The 18,905-nt window shown below is 53.2% G+C and overlaps 2 protein-coding genes across 2 annotated transcripts; both read left to right on the top strand.

Moving 5' to 3' along the window:
* The first annotated feature begins 1,016 nt into the window (after positions 1-1,016).
* On the top strand, positions 1,017-8,169 carry Pkdrej (polycystin family receptor for egg jelly). Its single transcript, XM_090354166.1, has one exon. It carries the CDS (start codon positions 1,017-1,019, stop codon positions 7,485-7,487), a length of 6,471 nt encoding a protein of 2,156 aa, XP_090210292.1. The 3' UTR covers positions 7,488-8,169.
* An 8,080-nt stretch (positions 8,170-16,249) lies between these two features.
* Positions 16,250-18,705, top strand: Cdpf1 (cysteine rich DPF motif domain containing 1). Its single transcript, XM_090328891.1, has 3 exons — positions 16,250-16,389; positions 17,188-17,299; positions 18,485-18,705. Exons 1-3 carry the CDS (start codon positions 16,250-16,252, stop codon positions 18,605-18,607), a joined length of 375 nt encoding a protein of 124 aa, XP_090185017.1. The 3' UTR covers positions 18,608-18,705.
* The last annotated feature ends 200 nt before the right edge of the window (positions 18,706-18,905 follow it).

Raw genomic sequence — 18,905 nt, 5'->3', positions numbered from 1 at the left:
CAGAGGACGCGCGCCCCGCGATCCCGTCAGGCCGGGCCTCCCACCCTCCCCTCCAGGGCCCTTCCTTGATCCTCAGGAAGCCGGGAAGCCCCGCGACCGCTTCCAAGTCCCCAGCAGTCTCCTTCCAAAGGCCCAGCGAGCGCGCCGCGCACTTGCACGAGGGCATTTTCGGCGGCTGCACAGGCAGGCATTCCCGCGTCGCTCCCGCCGCCCTGGGTCTCTCCTCCTCTTCTCCCGGGCTGCAGACGCCCACCGTGGCCGCCGCCCGCCCCACCCCGCCCCGGGCGGGCCTGTAGGCGAGCCCGGGGCCCAGGCCGCGCCCTCCCGCGGAGCGCCCCTGGCGAGCCGCAGAGCCCGACTTTCTAAGGGGCATGTTTGTACTAGCTTTAATTTTCAGAAACACTGCGGGGAGATACTGTCTGTATACTGGAACACGCGCACTTTAGAAGAGAGCTGAGGGGTGGATCGCCATGCCCCTCCCAGTTGTCGCGCGGTGTCCTCGCGGGCCTGCGCCGGGACTAGCGCTTGACCTCGGCCTGGACTTTTGAGTCTTTTCAGCCTTGACTGGCCTCGAGCCTCAGATCTCAGCCTACAAGTACAGTCTTTTTTTTTTTTTTTTTTTTGCCAGTCCTGGGCTTGAGCTCAGGGCTAGCACTCTACCACTTGAGGCACAGCACCACTTCTGGCTTTTTCCTATGTACGTGGTTACCGAGGAACCGAACCCAGGTCTCCGTGCATGCTGGGCAAGCACTCTACCACTAGGCCACGCTCCCGGCCCCTGAGGTCCTTCTTGGTCAGACCCTGAGTCCCTGAGAACCCGTAACTTCCCCGGTCCCAGCTCTCGTGGTTCTGCAGATCCCTGCCGTCCCGGGACTCTCCCAGGATCGCTGCCCCATGTCTCTTCCTGCCGCCCGCCCGCGCAGGGGTCCCCACTGGCCTCGTGGCTGCGGTCCCCGCGCGCCCCCAGCCGTTAGGCCCGTCCTACCCCGCCGCCTTCCAGACTTCCCGGCCCCGCCATGCGGCCTGGGCCCGCGCTGCTGCTCCTGGGCCTGGGCCTGGGCCTGGCCGGCCTCCCGCCGCCGCCGCCGCCGCGGCCCGGGCTCGGAAGGGCGCTGGCCAGGCCTTCGGGCGCCCCCGGGCGCCCCCGGGGGCTCCGGCTGTGCCCACCGCCCCGCCCCGAGTGTGGCCACCCCCGGCACGACGACGACGACGACGACCACCGCGGTGACGCGCCCGGGGTGCGCGCGGTCCCACCCAGCCCGCGCCCCCGAGCCCCGCGCAGCGCGCCCTGTCCGCCCGCCGAAGCGCCGTGTCCTCCGGGTGCCCGGGCGCGAGTGACTTTGAAAGCTGCCAACGCGTCGGGCCGCAGTGCCCTGGCGGCCCCGGTGTTCTGCCAGAAATACCCCTGCAACATGACGGTGACGATCCACAGGGACGCGGCGCGCACGCCGGTGCTCCAGAGCCGGCTGGAGCCCGTCCGCCTCAACGCCTCCGTGCAGGTCCGCTGCCTGGATTACTACAGCACCAAGCAGTTCTGGCAGGTCGTCCCCGTGCCCTCCGTAAATGACGCGCCCGACTGGGAGCAGTCGCTGCACATCCGGTACCTGGAGCAGGCCACCAGCTCCGTGCACATCCCGGGAGCCTCTCTCCCGTGGGGCGTGTACGTGTTCAACCTCACGGTGGTGGTCCTCACGGGGAAGGAGCACAACATGACCCCGCTGGCCTGCTCAGACACCATCTACGTCTGGCTCATTCGGAGAGACCTGAAAGCCGTTCTTCTGGGAGATTCCAAGCTAATAGTTAATTTCTCAGATGAGGTGGTTCTGAACGGGAGCAAGTCCTTCGACCCCGAGGCCACCACACCCTTGGAGGGACTCCATTTCTCCTGGTATTGTACCACCCACCTAGGAAACTATGCTGGGGGCCAAATAGCAGTGACAGGAAAGGGCATCTGTCACCCCCAGCAGGCCAGTCTGCAGTGGCCCTGGGCCTCTGGGCCCGTGCTCACCCTCTCTCCAGAAACACTGAAAGGGAACAACGTGTATTACTTCAGAATGGTAATAAGGAAGGATGACAGAACAGCATTTTCGGATAAAATAATCCACGTGCTGCAAGGCCCTACCCCCATAGCCCACATTTCCTGCCTGGAGAACTGTGACAACACATTAGCCCTCCCGGACAGATTTTCTCTGTTTGTAAATTGCACGGTTTGTTGGGACCTGGATGCCTATAAGTGGTCAATTCTGTCCTCATCAGGCGATGAGATACCATTTGACTGGACGGGGCAAACTGTGACCGGGAGGAATAATACTTACTTGTCTATAAAAACATTTGCCTTTGGGAATTTTCTGGAAGCTACATTTTGGGTTTCTCTCCATCTAGCCAGTTGGAGTGGTGTAAACCTGGATTTAAAGTATTCTTTCGTGATCCACCAGGGTCCTCAATTGGGGGAATGCAAAGTCAACCCAACTAAAGGGCTGGCGATGCTTACCAAATTCGTGGTCGAGTGCAGTAACATTAAGACAAAATACACCCCTCTTACCTATAAAATCGTAGTTTCTGACTTGGATGGAGGTGGTGAAATCAGTTCAGTAAGAGAGAACACCCTGGGGGCCATTCTGTACTTGGGAACAGAGCCCGCCACCCCCCCTTCCTTTCTCCCCGTAGGCATGCAGTCCAACAATTTCACCATAAAGATATACGCTCGAGTATATGACAGTCGCCACACTTTTTCTCAGGTGACTTTGTATGCCACTGTCCGAGCTCCCTCTGACAAATCCTCCCCAAAGACTGTGTTGCAGCAGTTGCTCACGCTCACCAAGGGGCCCGCTTCCTTGCTGTCTTCTTTACTGGGAGAGCAGAACTGGTTACCTGCGGGCTACCTCATCTATGCAGCAGCTTCGGTTTTGGATCACATGAGAAAGGAGCCATCTCTGCAAGAAAGCAAAGCGGACCTCCGGACACACCTCATCAATCAGTCTTTTGAGCTGCCCTTGAACAAGTTGGACGAAATCAACCAGGTGGTGGTGATTTTCACCAAGTTAACCCAGCGAGCTTCTGAATTCACTGGAGTGGCTCGGGACCGGGCCCTGGAGAGGGTCGGGCAGGCAAGCCAAGCCCTGCAAGAATATCAACAAAAGGCCAAGCACGTTCACTCGGAGCAGATAGAAATGCTGAGCTCCGGGGTGGTGACAAGTGTGTCGAATATCCTTCAACAAATGAACCAGTTTGAAGTGACCGAAGAGCCTTTTTCAGTACTGGAATCGCTATCTGACACCATACTGACTACTAAGGTGCCAGGGGGGGAGACCACTGTGCTGAAGACCCCCAACTTTAACCTGTATCTGGGGAAGGTGGAAAAGCAGGATGTGTCCCACGCATTCCAAAACGAGAAACACTGCCCGCACTGTCTCCACACAACTCTGAATGTGAGCCGGCTTCCCAGTCTGTCCCCCAAGGCTCCCATCTCCATGATGTTTTTTGAGTTTGCACAAGATCCCTTTTCTTGGTTAAGTTACCCAGGAAATATTTCCACAGAGGTGGCTGGGTTCCGAATGACTGGAAACACGAGGAATGGCAGTAAGCTGGAGATCACGCCCGATGTGGCGGAAGTGTTCCTCCTCAGAAAAGACCTGAATTCCGCCACCTTCAATGTCACCATGGGACCCAGCAATACGGTCTACGAGCCCACAAAGATGACCACAGGGGCCTTCAGCTTCAGTCTGGACAGCAGGGAGATGAGGGAGGTGCTGATTCACATCGTGACCCAGGTGACGCTCCTGTTCCAGGTGCTGGTGTATGCGGGCAGTCAGCTCACCCCTGCCCAGCTGGTGGCTACTTTCCTCGTGCCTCCTGACATGCCATCAGTTGTCAAGCACAACGACCTGTTTGACCCAACCTGCGCTGTGAAGGAGGCCCGGGTAGTTTGTCTGCCGGCATCTCTGTTGCAAGTTCTAGCTCAGCACAACCACTCACCCAATTTCACCATATCTCTGGTACTGAAGGCTCCTCACTTTGTCCTGGAACCCAACGACAAGCTCGTGAGAGTGTCCATCTTCACCGTCCACTGTCTGAACATGTACGGCATCCAGGAGTGGAAAGAGGGGGCCTGCGTGACTGGGGAGAAGACCACGTGGGACATGGTGCACTGTGTCTGCAGGAGATTGTCGAGGAGCAAGCGGCAGCTGGGCACCATCCAGCAGGTCTACCATCACGTGCACACCCACTATGTGACCGCCAGCGTCATTGTGGCCCCGAACCCCGTGGATCTGCAGTTAATGGTCATCAGGAACATTAACCAAAACCCCGTGACCCTCTTGGTGGTACTCTTCGTTATGCTGGTCTACATAGTTCTCGCTTTCTGGGCCTTGCACAGGGACGCGATGGACCAGTTTCTCAGGGACCACGTGATCATCCTGCCTGATAATGACCCTTATGATAATATCTGCTACCTGGTCACCATCTTTACAGGAAGTCGTTGCGGATCTGGGACCAGAGCGGACGTCTTTGTCCAACTTAGGGGCACGGAGAGTACCAGCGATGTACATTGTTTGAGCCACCCATATTTTAGAACTCTGTATGCAGGGAGCATCAACACTTTCCTCCTCACCACTAAGAGTGACCTGGGCGACATCCACTCTATCCGCGTGTGGCACAATAACGAGGGCAGAGCACCCAGCTGGTACCTGAGTCGGATCAAAGTGGAGAATGTGTTCAGCCGGCACATTTGGCTCTTCATGTGCCGGGTGTGGCTCTCTGTGGACACCACGCTGGACCAAACATTCCACGTGGTCCAGCCAGACGAGCCCCTGAGTCGGCTGGACTTCTTCCTGATCGACGTGAACAGGAAGCTTGGGAGAAACCACATGTGGTTCTCGGTGTTTTCGGGCATTGTCGCCAAACCGTTCAACAGGCTCCAAAGACTGTCCTGTTGCTTGGCCATGTTGCTGAGCTCTCTTCTCTGTAACATTATGTTCTTTAATCTGAACAAACAAGAACAAACTGACATGCCGGAGGGGCGGTTTGTCAGATCCATGATGATAGGGATCGAGAGCGTCTTAATTACCATCCCTGTGCAGTTGTTGATCACGTTTTTCTTCACGTACTCCCAGAGGACTCCTCAAGTGAGCCTGGAGGAGGTGGCCCCGCAGGAGCAACCTTCCCTCCCAATGCAGGAGGGGGAACACTGGAGGGAACATTTGGACAAGTGGCATGACCACGAAACCACCAAGACACAAGACGAGTCCTGGAGGAGACGTTCTGGGTCGTCAAAGGGTTCTCTCAAGGAGGACTTGAAGACAAAGTCCTGGAGGAGAAAAGCAAAGGCCCAGGACTCATTGGACGACAGCAACAGTTTTGAAGAATACGATAAAGGCGTGATTTCAAGAAAGCCCTCCCTCCCGGAGAATATGAAGTTTCAGAAGAAGCCTCGGATCGCCCTGCCGGGGTGGTGTGTCTACATCGCCTGGTCCCTGGTCTTCCTCACGTCTAGCGTATCCTCATTCTTCATCGTCTTCTATGGCCTGACCTATGGGTATAACAAATCAGTGGAATGGCTCTTTGCATCCGTCTGTTCGTTCTGTCAGTCAGTTTTTCTGGTGCAGCCCGTGAAGATTCTCTTGATGACAGGCTTCAGGACCAACCGGCTCAAGTATTGCAAGAACCTTTCGTGGTCGAGCAAGTACCTTTATACGGAGATCCAGATGCACCACGTGAAGCTGAGTTCAGAAGAGATGGAGCAGCTACATCGGCGCATCGTGAACCTCCGGAACTCCCGCATGTACCAGCCCCTCACAGAGGACGAGATCCGAATCTTCCAGCGGAAGAAGAGGATCAGGAGGAGAGCTCTCCTGTTTCTCAGCTATGTCCTCACTCATTTCATCTTCCTGGCTCTGCTTTTGCTCCTCATCCTCTTGCTGCACCACACGGATAGCTACTATTACAACCAGTTCATCCGCACCCACTTCTCTGCGGGCCTGACAGGCGTGACCAAGCTGGGCGACATCTACAGATGGCTCAGCAGCGTGCTCTTGCCTTTGTTACACAACGAGCAGAAGCCCGCCTTCCTGCTCGACAGCTCCTCGAAAATCCTCGGCCTGCCACTCATGCGCCAAGTGAGAGCAAAACCCAACTACAAAAGGTGCCCACCTGCCCAAATCTTGATACAAAATGGCATTGCCGAGAAAATCCACTGTCATCCTGAGTATGGCATCGACCCGGAAGACACGAAAAGCTATTCTAGCCATTGGAAAGGCGACGGGAGCCCGCCCACCGATAAGAACACCAATGGATTTACTTACAAGCCTCCAGGGAAGAAATGGGCCTATTATTCCTATGGGGTGTTCAACACCTATGAATCTGGAGGATATGTGTTCTATTTCTTTCCAGAAAAGCAGCAGTTTAATTCCACACTAAGGCTCAAGGAACTCCAAGAAAAGAATTGGCTGGACAAGAAGACGTGGGCAGTGATGGTGGACCTTACCACTTTTAATCCAGACGCTGGCCTGCTCTGCAGCATTTCCGTGGTATTTGAGGTGTCTCAGCTAGGAGTGGTCAACTCCAGCCTCTCTGTGTATTCCTTCTCACTGGCCGATTTCAACATAGAGACGTCGGCAGAAATCTACCTGTACATGGCCATTCTCATTTTCTTTTTAGCCTACGTTGTCGATGAAGGCTACGTCATCACCCAAGAAAGGGCCGCCTATGTAAGAAGTGTGTACAATCTACTCAACTTTGCTCTGAAATGCATCTTCGCCGTGCTCATCGTGCTGTTCCTCTGGAAGCACTTCCTGGCTGTTGGCATGATTCGCTCCTACCTGGCCGATCCTGAAAACTTTGTTCCCTTCCATGCGGTTTCTGAAGTCGACCGCATCATCAGGGTGACTTTGGCTTTCTTGCTGTTCCTCACCATTCTGAAGACACTCAGGTACTCCAGATTCTTCTACGACGTGCGCCTGGCTCAGAGGGCCGTCCAGGCTGCCCTCCCTGGCCTCTGCCACATGGCTTTGGTGGTATCTGTGTATCTCTTTGTGTACATGGCTTTTGGCTACCTGGTCTTTGGTCAGCATGAGTGGAACTACAGTAACCTGGTCCATGCCACGCAAACCATATTCTCCTATTGTGTTTCGGCTTTTCAAAACACCGAATTTTCCAGCAACAGGGCTCTTGGGGTGTTGTTCCTCTCGTCCTTCATGCTGGTGATGATATGTATCTTGATCAACTTATTTCAGGCAGTGATCTTGTCTGCCTATGAGGAGATGAAGCAGCCAGTGTATGAGGAGCCCTCCGATGAGGTAGAGGCCATAGCTTACCTGTGCGGCAAGCTACGGACTACATTTAGCTTCTTGACATCTCCATCTAAGGAGAAGGATGAGCCTGACTTCTTCGATGATATGTTGTATGGACAGCCAGAAAAGAACAGCCGCCGGTACCTGGGGCTGAAGACCAGAAACATCAATGGGAAGAAGATGGTGTACCTTGTTGTTTGATTAGTGAGAGGTTCAAGAGCCATGAACAAGAACAGCCCCCCAAATGCAGTGTGAGTGGGGAGGGGATCCAGGGGTTATGTCTGCTGTGGCTCAGTCACGTGTATCCCCACCTGTGGAAATCATCCTGCCCTGAGCGCTACTGGCCAGGCCCTCTAGGCGAGGAGGAATGCGGGGGGGAATCCTGACTGGGAACCCCACGACTGCTTTCCTGGGAGTCTGCAGCAGCATGATGCAGGGAGAGCCAGGTCTGAGGCAGGGACCTACCCTGGTCAGGTGAGGGCAGCCTCTGGCTGCTGGTGGCAGGACCCTAACTCTACTCCTCTACACCCCTGGCAGTCGTGCTGTAGACACTCAATATTAGCAAGCCCTGTAACTTGGCGCTGAGTTTGAGAATTCAGAGATGGAAGTCTTGGGATCAGAGGTTTCTCATGTATCCCCTCAGGCTGGGGCTGTCCAGGTACATTTTTCAACCAAGAGACGTGGCTTTTGTATACACAAAACTGTGTACAGGGTTCATGTTGAAATACATTGCACATGCTCGATCGTAGGCACCTAGGGCCCAGACATTTGGTTGTTGATTGAAGAATAAGAAACTGTGGTTTGATGTGCTGTGTTCACCCAGAAGCAGGTTTGTGTAGATGCCACTTTAATTTTGATCACAATTAAAGGAAGATTTCTTTGGTGAGGTGTACAGTGATTTCTGCTTGAGAGGTAAAGACGCACATGGTGCCTGTGCTCAAAGCCAAGGGCCAGGAAAAGTGGCAGGGGGGTGGGGCAACCAAGTAAGGTCATGGCTGGTCTGTACTCATATCAGTACCCTGTCCCCTTGCTGCCCTGGACTGACCACGGTGTGCTGTACTCCTGAAGACCAGGACATAAGCTTCACATTGCTTCGTCCACACAACACAAGGCAGACTTAGTCTTCCTGAAAATGGAAGAAGGCTGCAGACTCACCCAAGGCTGCACAGGCTATGGAGTGTCAGAGGTCAGACCTGAATGTTCTGACTCCCCTGGAAGCGAGTCACATAGCTGCTCAGCTCTCTGTTCTGCCCGCAGTGCATATTCATCAGAATCCTCACCCCCCACCCCCCAAAGCTCGAATTTAAGACCTCTTGCTCTAGCTTGGCTTGCATGAAAATATACAAGGGTGATGCTTTACCACTTGATTCATACCTCCACCTTCGGCTGGTTAGTTGGGGACAAGAATCTCATGGGCTTTTCTGCCCAGGCTGGCTTTGGAGGTTTTCTGTTAGAACCACAGACATGAGCCACGGGTCGTTGGTTTAGAAAGTGCCTCTCTTAACCACCTGACTTCTAAACAGATTGAGAAAAAGTAAGCATGGAGCCAAATGGAACTTGTATCCTGGGGAGGCAGCTGTAGTCTGGGTAAATGAACTTTAGTGTGTGTGTGTGTGGCGGGGATAGGGAGTGTGTGTGGGGGGGGGGGCTTGCAGGCAGCTGCCTTAGATGTGGTGAAGATGGCTGGTGAGGCAGAGACCTATGGGTTTGCTCCCCAAACTTAGAAATCAACTACAGTCTCTGCTCTTTTCAAGAGGCCAGGCAGGCAAGGGCGCTCTCATCGCTAGAATCACGAGGGAGCAGGGCGGCCAGAGCAGGCACCGGAGGTGGTGACACACACTTTCAACTTCTTGATAAAAATGGAACTCTGCGATCCCAGGCTAATCTCAGGGGTTTTCTTCTGATCCTGGGAGTAATGACAAGTCCTTTGTACAGTTGAGAAGAACAGATGCCAATTGTGTCATTAGCAGATCACACAGTCATCAAGACAAGAGAGAAAGCGGGATTCTTGGGAAGGCTGTGTAGGATCCGGTAGCAACCCCTGAAGGGGCCTTTAGAAACACTGTTGTTCCACTGTCCCTCCAGAATGGGGTAAGTAAGCTCTAGGAGCTGGAAGCCACTGTCAGAACCATCCTCTCATTTCTCCAGGCGACACTGGAAAGGAAGATTTTTGTTGTTGTCAGTCATGTGGCTTGAACTTAGGGCCTGTACTCTGTTCCCGAGCTTTTTTGCTCAAGGCTAGTGCTCTACCACTTTGAGCTACAACTCCACCTTCTGTTTTCTGTTGGTTAATTGAGATAAAAGACTCATGGACTTTCCTGCCTGGTTTGGCCTTGAACTATGATCTTGATCCTCCCTAGCTGAGGGTAGTTATAGGGACAGGGGACTTGTCCATGAATATATCAAACTCTAGTTAACTGTGAAGACTTTTTAGTGGTGGTGGTGGTGGTGGTGGTGGTTGTGGGCCTAGGCGCTGTCCCTGAACTCTTCAGCTCAAGACTAGCACTCTCTTATCACTTGAGCCACAACACTTTTGGTTTTCTGGTGGTTCATTGGAAATAAGAGTCTCACAGACTTTTGTGCCCAGGCTGGCTTTGAATTACAATCTTCAGATCTCAGCCTCCTGAGTAGCTAGGATGACAGGCTTGAGCACTGCGCCTGGCTCAAAACTTCTGTTTTTTGTTGTTGTTAATCCTGGGGTTTGATCTTAGGGCCACAACTTTGTTCAGCTTGCTTGCTCACTTGGCACTTGAACTATTCCTTCCGTTTTGTTTGTTTTGAGATAGTGGAACAGGTTTTTCTGCTTCAGCTGACTTTGAACCATGATTCTTCCATTTCAGCCTCCTGGAGTAGCTAGGATTACAGGTGTGAGATGTGTATTTTTAAGGTCTGCTTCTGAAATTTCATTGGTTAACAATGAAAACAATATATAGGGTTTTCAGACCTTAAAGCCATTTCCAGACATGGACAATGGGGATGCAGCACTTTGCAGGGAATGAGAAAGAATAGCTCTTTTTCAGGACTCTTGGTAGTTTGGATCTTAAATGTTCCATAGAGGCCATGTGTTGAAGGCACTTTCCTGAGGGTGGTGTTCTTGGGAGGTGGTGGTGGAACCTGTGGGGCATGCCATTAGAGGACAATGGCTCCAGTCCCTTTCTCTTCCCTCTGCTCCTTGCTGCGGGGTGGTGGTTCTGCTCTGCCACCCCCCCCAAGATGTTCTATCTTGCCAAAAGCAATAAGACCAACTAATTATGACCTGGATTGTCTAAAATGGTGAGCCAAGACCAACCTTTTCAATTTTTAGGTTGATTATCTAGACATTTGCTCAGTAGCAGAAAGCACACCCTCTTTTGCTAGTATAAGTGGTAATTTAGATTTGATTTTATTCAATTCCTTCCAATGCCCTGATTTCATTCTCATTCTTAACCTCAAATATGCAAAGTACAATATTTGCTCAGTCTTTAAGACCACATAACTATTCTCATCACATTTAGACAAATTTTCTCATCTCATTCCTAACATCCCTGGGGTAAAGGGCACAACTACAGATCTCCACTTTTTTTAAAATTTCTCTTTTTGGCGGCACTGGAGTCTGGATTTTTCGCATGGGCTTGCCTTGTACTATGGTTTTTCTAACCACGGGGGTACAAATGTACAGATATGCAACCCCACACCTGGGTTACTTGAGGTCAAGTTCTTGTGACCATTTGGCCCGGGCTGGCCTCCAGCCATGGAGTAGCTGGGATGACACTGCGGCCCCCCACATGCAGAGCCAGTGGCTCAGACTATAATGCCTAGAAACTTGAAGCCCCCCGGAAGGATCGCCAGAGACCGAAGATCAATGCAAACTGCAATGAGTCGTTTATTGACGAGCTCGAGCACGGGTCTCTGCGCACTGGTAGTCGAGTGCAGACCAGAGGCCCCGTGCACAAAACTACAGCACCTTTAATACATTCTTTGGTAGGGGGCCGGTCCCAGTGAGCACTGGCACTTCCATTCTACTAAATGATTGGCGCGACACAAAACGGGAGGAGGGTCGAGACTGGTCATTGGTCGGTTTAGCGAGCTGCTCCTGAACTGATTGGCTGATGGGTGAAGGGACAGACCCACTATGTGATCAGCGAGAAAAACCGACAAGGGGCCAAGCCGGCTAACAGGCCTGTGCCTCGTTCGTTGGCCCTCAAGTGCGACCTTGTTCAAGTATAAATACAAATGGCTTACACGGTCCCCCCTAAATATGTATTTAATTATGCTTTTCCAGACCCGTCACTCTAGCTACAGTGGGGGTGGCGATATAGTTGAGGCCGGCCTGGGAAAAAGTGGGTGCAACCCGACCTGTGAGCGTTCGCTGGGAAGAGCCCGGCGGCGACATCCCCCCGCCACGACAGGCGACTCCCGGAGCCGCGGCCGGCATCCAGGCAGCCCGCGGGGAACGCGCGGCGGAACCGGAAGTGGTCGCGAAGGCCCGCCCTTCGATCGGCAGGGGGCGTGGCCGCGCAGGCGCCGAGCGATCCGGGCCTGCGTTCCCGCTGGCGGCGGTGAGTGGCGGCGGCCGTGGCGGGCGGTGACGCGTGGAGAGCTGGCGCCGCGCCTCGGGGGCGGGCCGCAGGGTGGCTGTGCCCGCGGGCGGCCGTCTCGCAACCTTTGCCCATCGGTGTCGACCGCGAGCGGGGCGGGGCCGACGGGGCCCACCGACCCCGCGCTCACATCCGGGGCCTCGGAGACGCTCAGCGGGGGAGCAGCGCGGGGGTCGCCCGCGTCCGGAGCGGCGCCTTCGCTCTCACCGTCGTTCGGCCGGCGTCCGAGCCTCCGTGCTCAGGAGGCTGAGATCCGGGGATCGCGGGCTCGGAGCCAGCCCGGCGTGAAACACCCAGCAGCCGCCCGGAAGCCCGAAGTGGTGGAGCTCGGGACAGAGCGTAGGCCGAGGTCAAGACACACACACCATGTCGTGAAGAGCTTGCGCTCTCATTGCGTGAGGTGCAGAGAAGGGCCGGGCTGAGACCTCACTGAGGGGTTGTTGGATGGGCAGGCAGCGGAGAGGGGCACCAGCTTGGCCCGAGGTCGTAGGGAAGACGGGGCCTTGGAGACACAGCCAGAAGTCTGGGGAGCGTTTACCCCGCGTAGATGAGGTACAGGCGAGAATTTTAACGGACCCCAGGTGGACTAAGGGGAGGGTGTGGGCCCCAGGAAGAAGGGTGGGGTTACACATATCCTGGACTCTTGAGTAGCCTGCCTTGGGTGTCCTCTGTGGAAAGGACAGAGGGCAGAACCAGAGGGAGAAAGTTTTCCTGTTGATGCAAACCCAGAGGAGGAAGCTGCTCTGGTGGGATCTGTCTGGATCCTTCTTCCCAGTGGGACTGGAGACCTCGTGGAAATGCCCCTTGGACAAAGGGAAAGCCTGCAGGGTGGAGGAAAGGCCACCCTGGGGTAGCAGGTAGGAACCTGCCTGGAGACTAGAATCTTCTTGGGTGCTAAGAAAGGCTCTAGATTCCTGACAAGGCCTGACATGCAGGGCCCTGGGGCCTGAGCCTGATTGATGCTGGCCCTCATAGTGCGACAAGCAGCTGTACCTAGATCCAAAGCTCAGGGTGGAGCAGATGTTGAGAGAATCTCTGGACAAACATCACTCCTAGATATAGGTACTGCTAGAGAACCGTGAAACCAGGGCTGCCCTGGCGGTGACATAGGTTAGGTCCCTGGTTCACCACTGCTGTTTCAATATGGCCATCCAGGCCTGTGCTAGTGCCGGCTCACCTCTGTCACCTTGCAAAGAAGTCCAGTGTTCAGTCAAGACACGCAAAAAAGCAAAACCTACTGTCTTATTGTAACCGTCAGAACAGAAATCAAGATGCAGATGGGGGTTCTAGTGAGAAACAATGTGGTCAGAGGGCATGGCTGACATAGCTAAGGGGAAAATCAGTGAGCTGGAAGACAGCTCTGTAGAAATTAAACTGAACCACAAGAAATGAGTGAAAATATCAGAACAGAGAGTCCTAGAACTATGGGATAAAATGAGATGGTGCTGTGACATATTTGCAAATGGAATTTCAGCAGGAAGGAAGAAAAGAAGGGGAAGAAGGAATAGTTAAACTTTCCAAATAATAATGAACACTATATCAAACCACAAACTGAATAATTGAAGCCAGGCTCTGGTGGCTCTTGCCTGTAGTCCTAGCTACTCAGGAGGCTGAGATCTGAGGACTGTGCATCAGCAGGAGATGCCAAGAGGTAAAATGCCCACGAGGAGTCTGCTGGATGAGCAGTGAGCCCCTGGAACCACTTTCAATTTAGCATCCTGTGGGTAAAGGTGGTTCCCAGACCCAGTGGGCCTTGCACACCAAGGAAGAGTTCATTTCTAGTCATCTGGGAAGCTGCTAAGGTTTGAGCTGGGAAAGTTGGCCTCACCTTCCCAGCACCACCTGCATCCTTGAATTTGGCAAAATTCTTTTGAATTCTGCCATGCCCTTCCTATAGCTATAGAACTGACTACATGGTTGCTTTTTTTTTTTTAATTATGTTAACTGTCTTAAATTTAGCCAGTGGCTCTTGAATGTTAGACCATCTTTTTTTTTTTTTTTTTTTTTTTTTGCCGGTCCTGGGCTTGGGCTCAGGGCCTGAGCACTGTCCTTAGACTTTCTCAAGGCTAGAGTTCTACCACTTGAGCCTCAGCACCACTCCCGGCTTTTTTCTATGTATGTGGTACCGAGGAATTGAACCCGGGTCTTGGTGCATGCTAGGCAAGCATTCTACCACTAGGCCAAACTCCCAGCCCTTGTTAGACCATCTTTGCATTCTTGAGGCTGTCTAGCCAGTCACAAAGCATTAGGCCTCTTACTTGTTACTAAATTCGACTTGTATTAGCTTAAGATTTGGGTATCGTGTCTGAGGGCTTGGGCCTGTAGTTTTCTTTTTTTTTTCTTTTTTTTTATTGTATTTAATAAAAGGGTAACATGATGTTTGCCAGATAGAAGGTGCATTAATTCACATACATTGATACCCTTCCACATGTCTTGGTCCCATTACCCTCCCCCCACCCTGTAGTTTTCCTATAATGGCTTTGGTCAATGGTTTTGGGATATTATTGGCAGTTGGGTATTATAGAATACTGGCTTCATAAAGGCCCCTGATCTCAGCGTGTCCTCTAGATCTCAGCCTCCTGAGTAGTTAGGATCATAGGCATAGGCCATTGGTGTTGGCCATTCCCCCCCTTTCCCCATTTAATCAAAAACTTCAAAAAACCAGATCTGTTTCACTTATTTGGTTAAGTTCACAATATTCCTTTATCCATTTAGTACCTCTAAGTGATGCTTCTTCTTTAGTTCTTGTGAGTTGTCATTTGTGTCTTTTTTTAAATGGTCTGGATAATGAGGGGTTACAGTTACATTCGTCAGGTCGTAGGTGCATTACTTCTTGTACACTGATACACCTCATGTTTTTGTACCAGTCATTTGTGTCTTTTTGGCAGTACTGGGGAATGAAGCTAGGACCTTGTACATGCCAGACTGGTGTGCTATCACTTGAGCCATGCCACTAGTCCCTTTTTATGTTAGTTATTATTGTGTGTGTTTTTTTTTTTTTTTTTTTTTTTGCCAGTCCTGGGGCTTGAACTCAGAGCCAGGGCACTGTCCTTGGACAATTTTTGCTCAAGACTAGCACACTGCAGCTTGAGTCACAGCGCCACTTCTGGCCTTTTCTGTGTATGTGGTGCTGGGGAATTGAACCCAGGGCTTTGTGTATGCTAGGCTAGCACTCTACCACTAGGCCACAGTCCTGGCCCTGTGTTGGTTATTTTTTGAAGTCTCACTTCACACTGAGACTGGCTTGGGCTGTGATGCCCCTCCTTATGCTCTCCCTGTATCACCGGGATGGCAGGGATGTGTCTCGGTGCCCAGCTGAGGTGGCAAGCATATGCCACCTGGTCTGGTCATCGTTTCAGTTGGGGTCTTTTGCCCAGGCTGAACTTTGATCTTTTGATCTCTGCCTCCTGAGTGACTAGGACTCCAGGCTTGAGCCACCACACCTAGCATCTTTCCTTTTTTTGTGTGTGCATTATTGACCTCTGCATCATGGAACTTTGGGATAAGCATTCCTGGATTTGTATGTGTATATTTACAAATTTAACCCAGGCCTTCCCACTTGCTAAGTAAGTAGTCTACCCCTTGAGCTATGTTTCAGTCCTTTGATTTTACTTTTTGTGTTTGAGATAAACAGTTGCTAAATTTATCTGGGCTGGCCTAAAACTGTAGCTTCTCCTGGTCCTCCCAAGTAGCTCAGATTACAGATAAGTGCCACCATGCTCCATCTAGCATGGCTACTTTTATTGATACTATTTTTGTCTACTTTCCAGGTTTCTGGTTTCTTTTTTTTTTTTTTTTTTTACTATGTACATTTAATATTTTTTCTAGTTTCATTTACATGATTGGTTCTTGAACATTCTTTTCTAATTCCCTAAGCATTTAAAGATATGAATTTTTCTCTAAGCTCACTTAAGCTACACATTTTGGCTTATGTATTGTAGTTTTTCCATTTGGTTCAAGATACTTTTCTAAACTCTCATGCAAAATTTCTACTTTGGATTGAAGTTTAGTGGCATAGTACTTAATTTCCAGCTGTCTAAAGGGTTTCCAGATTTCTAAATTTAGTTGAATTTCATTTCCAGATGTCTAAAGGTATTTTCCTGTTACCAATTTCTACTTGAATGACTTTGCATTTACTAGCATGTTGTATGACTTCAGGCTTTTAAAACCCAACCTGTGAGACTCTTGAGCCTCTGGATGGGTTTCTCACTTGCTGTCGTCTATATTGATGGTATGGGGATTGAACTGAGGGCCTTGCCTGTGCTAGAGAGGCGCTTTCGTGTTTAATCCACACCTCCAGCAAGGAGTCTTGCATTTTGGGGGTGAGAAGCAAGCAGCAGGCAGAGAGGCTTTGCCATGGTAGGGGGGCAGGGGTTCTTAATTCTGATGGTAAGGCACCCTGTTTCTTTGCAGATGGCGTCTGAGGCAGAGTGCCATCCGCTGGGTATGTTTGAGTGCCAGCTTTGTGCCTTGACGGCTCCCTACAGCTACGTGGGGCAAAAGCCCCCTGACACCCAGTCTGTCCTGTGAGTACATGCTCCGGGAAAGCCCTGCTCAAGGCCATTTGGCAGGCCCAGCCTGAGTCCTGTCCCCACCCGGGCTGTGCTATGGCCCGAGGAGACCCCGGGTAGGGCTCAAGGGTGATCTGGCTCTTCAGGACCCCAGCGCCTCTCTGTAGGTGCAGCCCAGAGTTGGTACCTCTAGGGTAGAAGAGGCCTGTCCCAGGCTGCCACTGCCTAGGGAGTGGGCAGCAGAGGCTCGTGGTAGCCTCGTGTAGGCCTGGGCCGTGCTGCCCTCCCTGCAGGGATGTTGGCAGGATGTCTCGAGCATGGGTGGGAGTGAGGCCTGAGGACCAGCTGTCCAGTGATCTGCCCAGAGCAGGCGGCGTGGAGATGGCTTGGTGTATGTCCCATACCCAGCTTGGTCTTCATCCAAATCCACATGTGAGGAAGCTGTCTGGTGCTGGTGACATGATTGACAGTGGGGGATACGAAAGCGGGGGACGCTGCAGCAGGAGACTCCAGTTCCTCTGCTGACCCTGTCTCCTGTCACTGTCACCCTGCAGGTGGGGGCGGGGCCTCTGGTAGCTGCCCTGGGAAGCAGTGGGTCTGTGGCTCCAAGGCCAGCTTCTTCCCCTGCTGATACTGAGCCCAAGCCAGGACTCAGCTCAAGTCTCACCTTGACCCTAGGGCTGGCCTTTCTGTCACCACCCTGCAGCTCAGGTGGGCTTGTCCCTCCCATGCTCAGCCCCAGGGGATGTGCAGGCCCCAGGGATGTCCTGCTGTTACAGCGGTGGGTGTCTACCTCTGCCTTCCTTCCCGCAGCCTCCTGGAGGAGAGCTATGTCATGAAGGACCCGTTCACCTCGGACAAGGGCCGGTTCCTGGTGCTTGGGGCACGGTGCAGCGTGTGTAGCAGGCTGGTCTGTGTGAGCCCGGTGGGTACACAGGACAGTGCAGTGGGCTGCCTGTCCCTGGGAGGGGCAGGTGACGTGGTGGCCTGTTGCCAGACTAGCAAGGGCCACCTTTGTGAGGCTGACGGGAGGCAGCCGGCAGGCCCAGGCGGGGTTCGGGTAGAGCCCCTGCCTGTGGTGAGGAGGAGGACTGGATCGACCTGGAGTCCGCATCTGCCTCAGGGCACAGGGCACACAGGACATCCGCTGGTTCCTTCTGGGGTCAGGCTGGCGAGCTGGGGCGGGCAGAGGTGGAGGGAAGGTGAAGGACGAAGCTTGAGCTACCCAGGGAAGCAGCTGGAAAGTTGGGACAGCATGGGGGGTGCATGTTGGGTTTGGGCTGCAGTGTCTAGGCGGAGGGTGCTGGACACACGAACCACAGACATCCCCTCTCTGATTAAACATCAGGCTGTCTGGGGAGTCTCCGTGTCAAGGCTTGCTTCTAGGAACTGTAGGAGGGACAGCCTCGTATTGGCTGACGTGTGCTCTGAGCTCCCAGACAAGAGACCCCTGCAATGCAGTGCTTGCATGAGACACACTATTTTCTTCTCTGAGAGGCCATAACTGCTTTTGCTCCTTGTGTCAGAGCTCTGGCTGAGAGGACATTGTTACCATTCCCAACACACCAAAATCCATGCAGGCCCACCAACATACCTGCATCCCAGCCAGCCAGGAAGGACCGTGATGCAAATCCCTGTCCCTCTGAAGCATATGGCCACGAGGCAGCATACCCAATTGCAGTGATCCCTGGCCAGACTTAATCCCATGGCAGTTCACAGCTGCAAAGGAGGCTGGATACCTCACTGTTGGAGAAGAGAATGGGCACAGATGAACAGTTGCAGCCTGCTGCTCAAGCTGCCACTTGTCCGTGGCTTCTTTGGTCTGTTGGGCTGTCCCTCCTGTCCCATGGTGATACCCAGGAGTGGGAGGACTCAGGGTTTCCAAGTTTAGGGGCAGCCCAGGCCTGCGCTTGGCATTGTCTCATGGTGAGCGGGGTCAGGCCAGAGCCTCGGCTCCTTCCCAGCTGGTCACTGGCCACTTCCTAGGGACTTGGGCAGCCCCTGGGCCCTTCTTACTCCACTGGTCTGGCCACCAGTCCTGTGTGGTGAAGGGCTGGCGCTGGGAGCGAGCACCACGTCGCCCATGGCCAGCCCTTCCTTCTCCTCTCAGGAATGCAGCTTATTCTACTCCAAGAGATTCTGCCTCCCCTGTGTCCAGAAGAACCTCGGCGCGTTCCCGCAGGAAATCCGGCGAGATATGGAGACAAGGACAGTCACCCCCAAGAAGCCCTGACTGTGGATGCGAGCCTCGGCCTGGCCTTACCCTCTGCTCTGTGAGAGCCTCTCCAGCCAAGGAGGCTGGAGGTAGGCTGGAGGCCACCCAGGGCAGATCGCAGGCCAGGCAGTACAGCCAGAGCTGCAGGGCCGCCCTCAGGGCAAGGCCTGGAGTGAGGCCGGAAGGTCTCTTACTTGCTGTGATGCAGGGCCAGCTGTGCTGGGACAAGCTCAGTGGGGAGCTCTGACCTGTCGCTGTCATGTCCTCTGTTGAGTAAAATCAGCTTCCATTGCCAGCTGCAGGACTGGTGAGAGAT

This window comes from Megascapheus bottae, chromosome 2 (genome assembly GCF_031878675.1).
Source record: "Megascapheus bottae isolate mThoBot1 chromosome 2, mThoBot2.hap1, whole genome shotgun sequence".
NCBI lineage: Eukaryota > Metazoa > Chordata > Mammalia > Rodentia > Geomyidae > Megascapheus > Megascapheus bottae.
The sequence above is the reverse complement of the archived record's forward strand: the minus strand, read 5'-3'. Positions and strand labels throughout refer to the sequence as shown.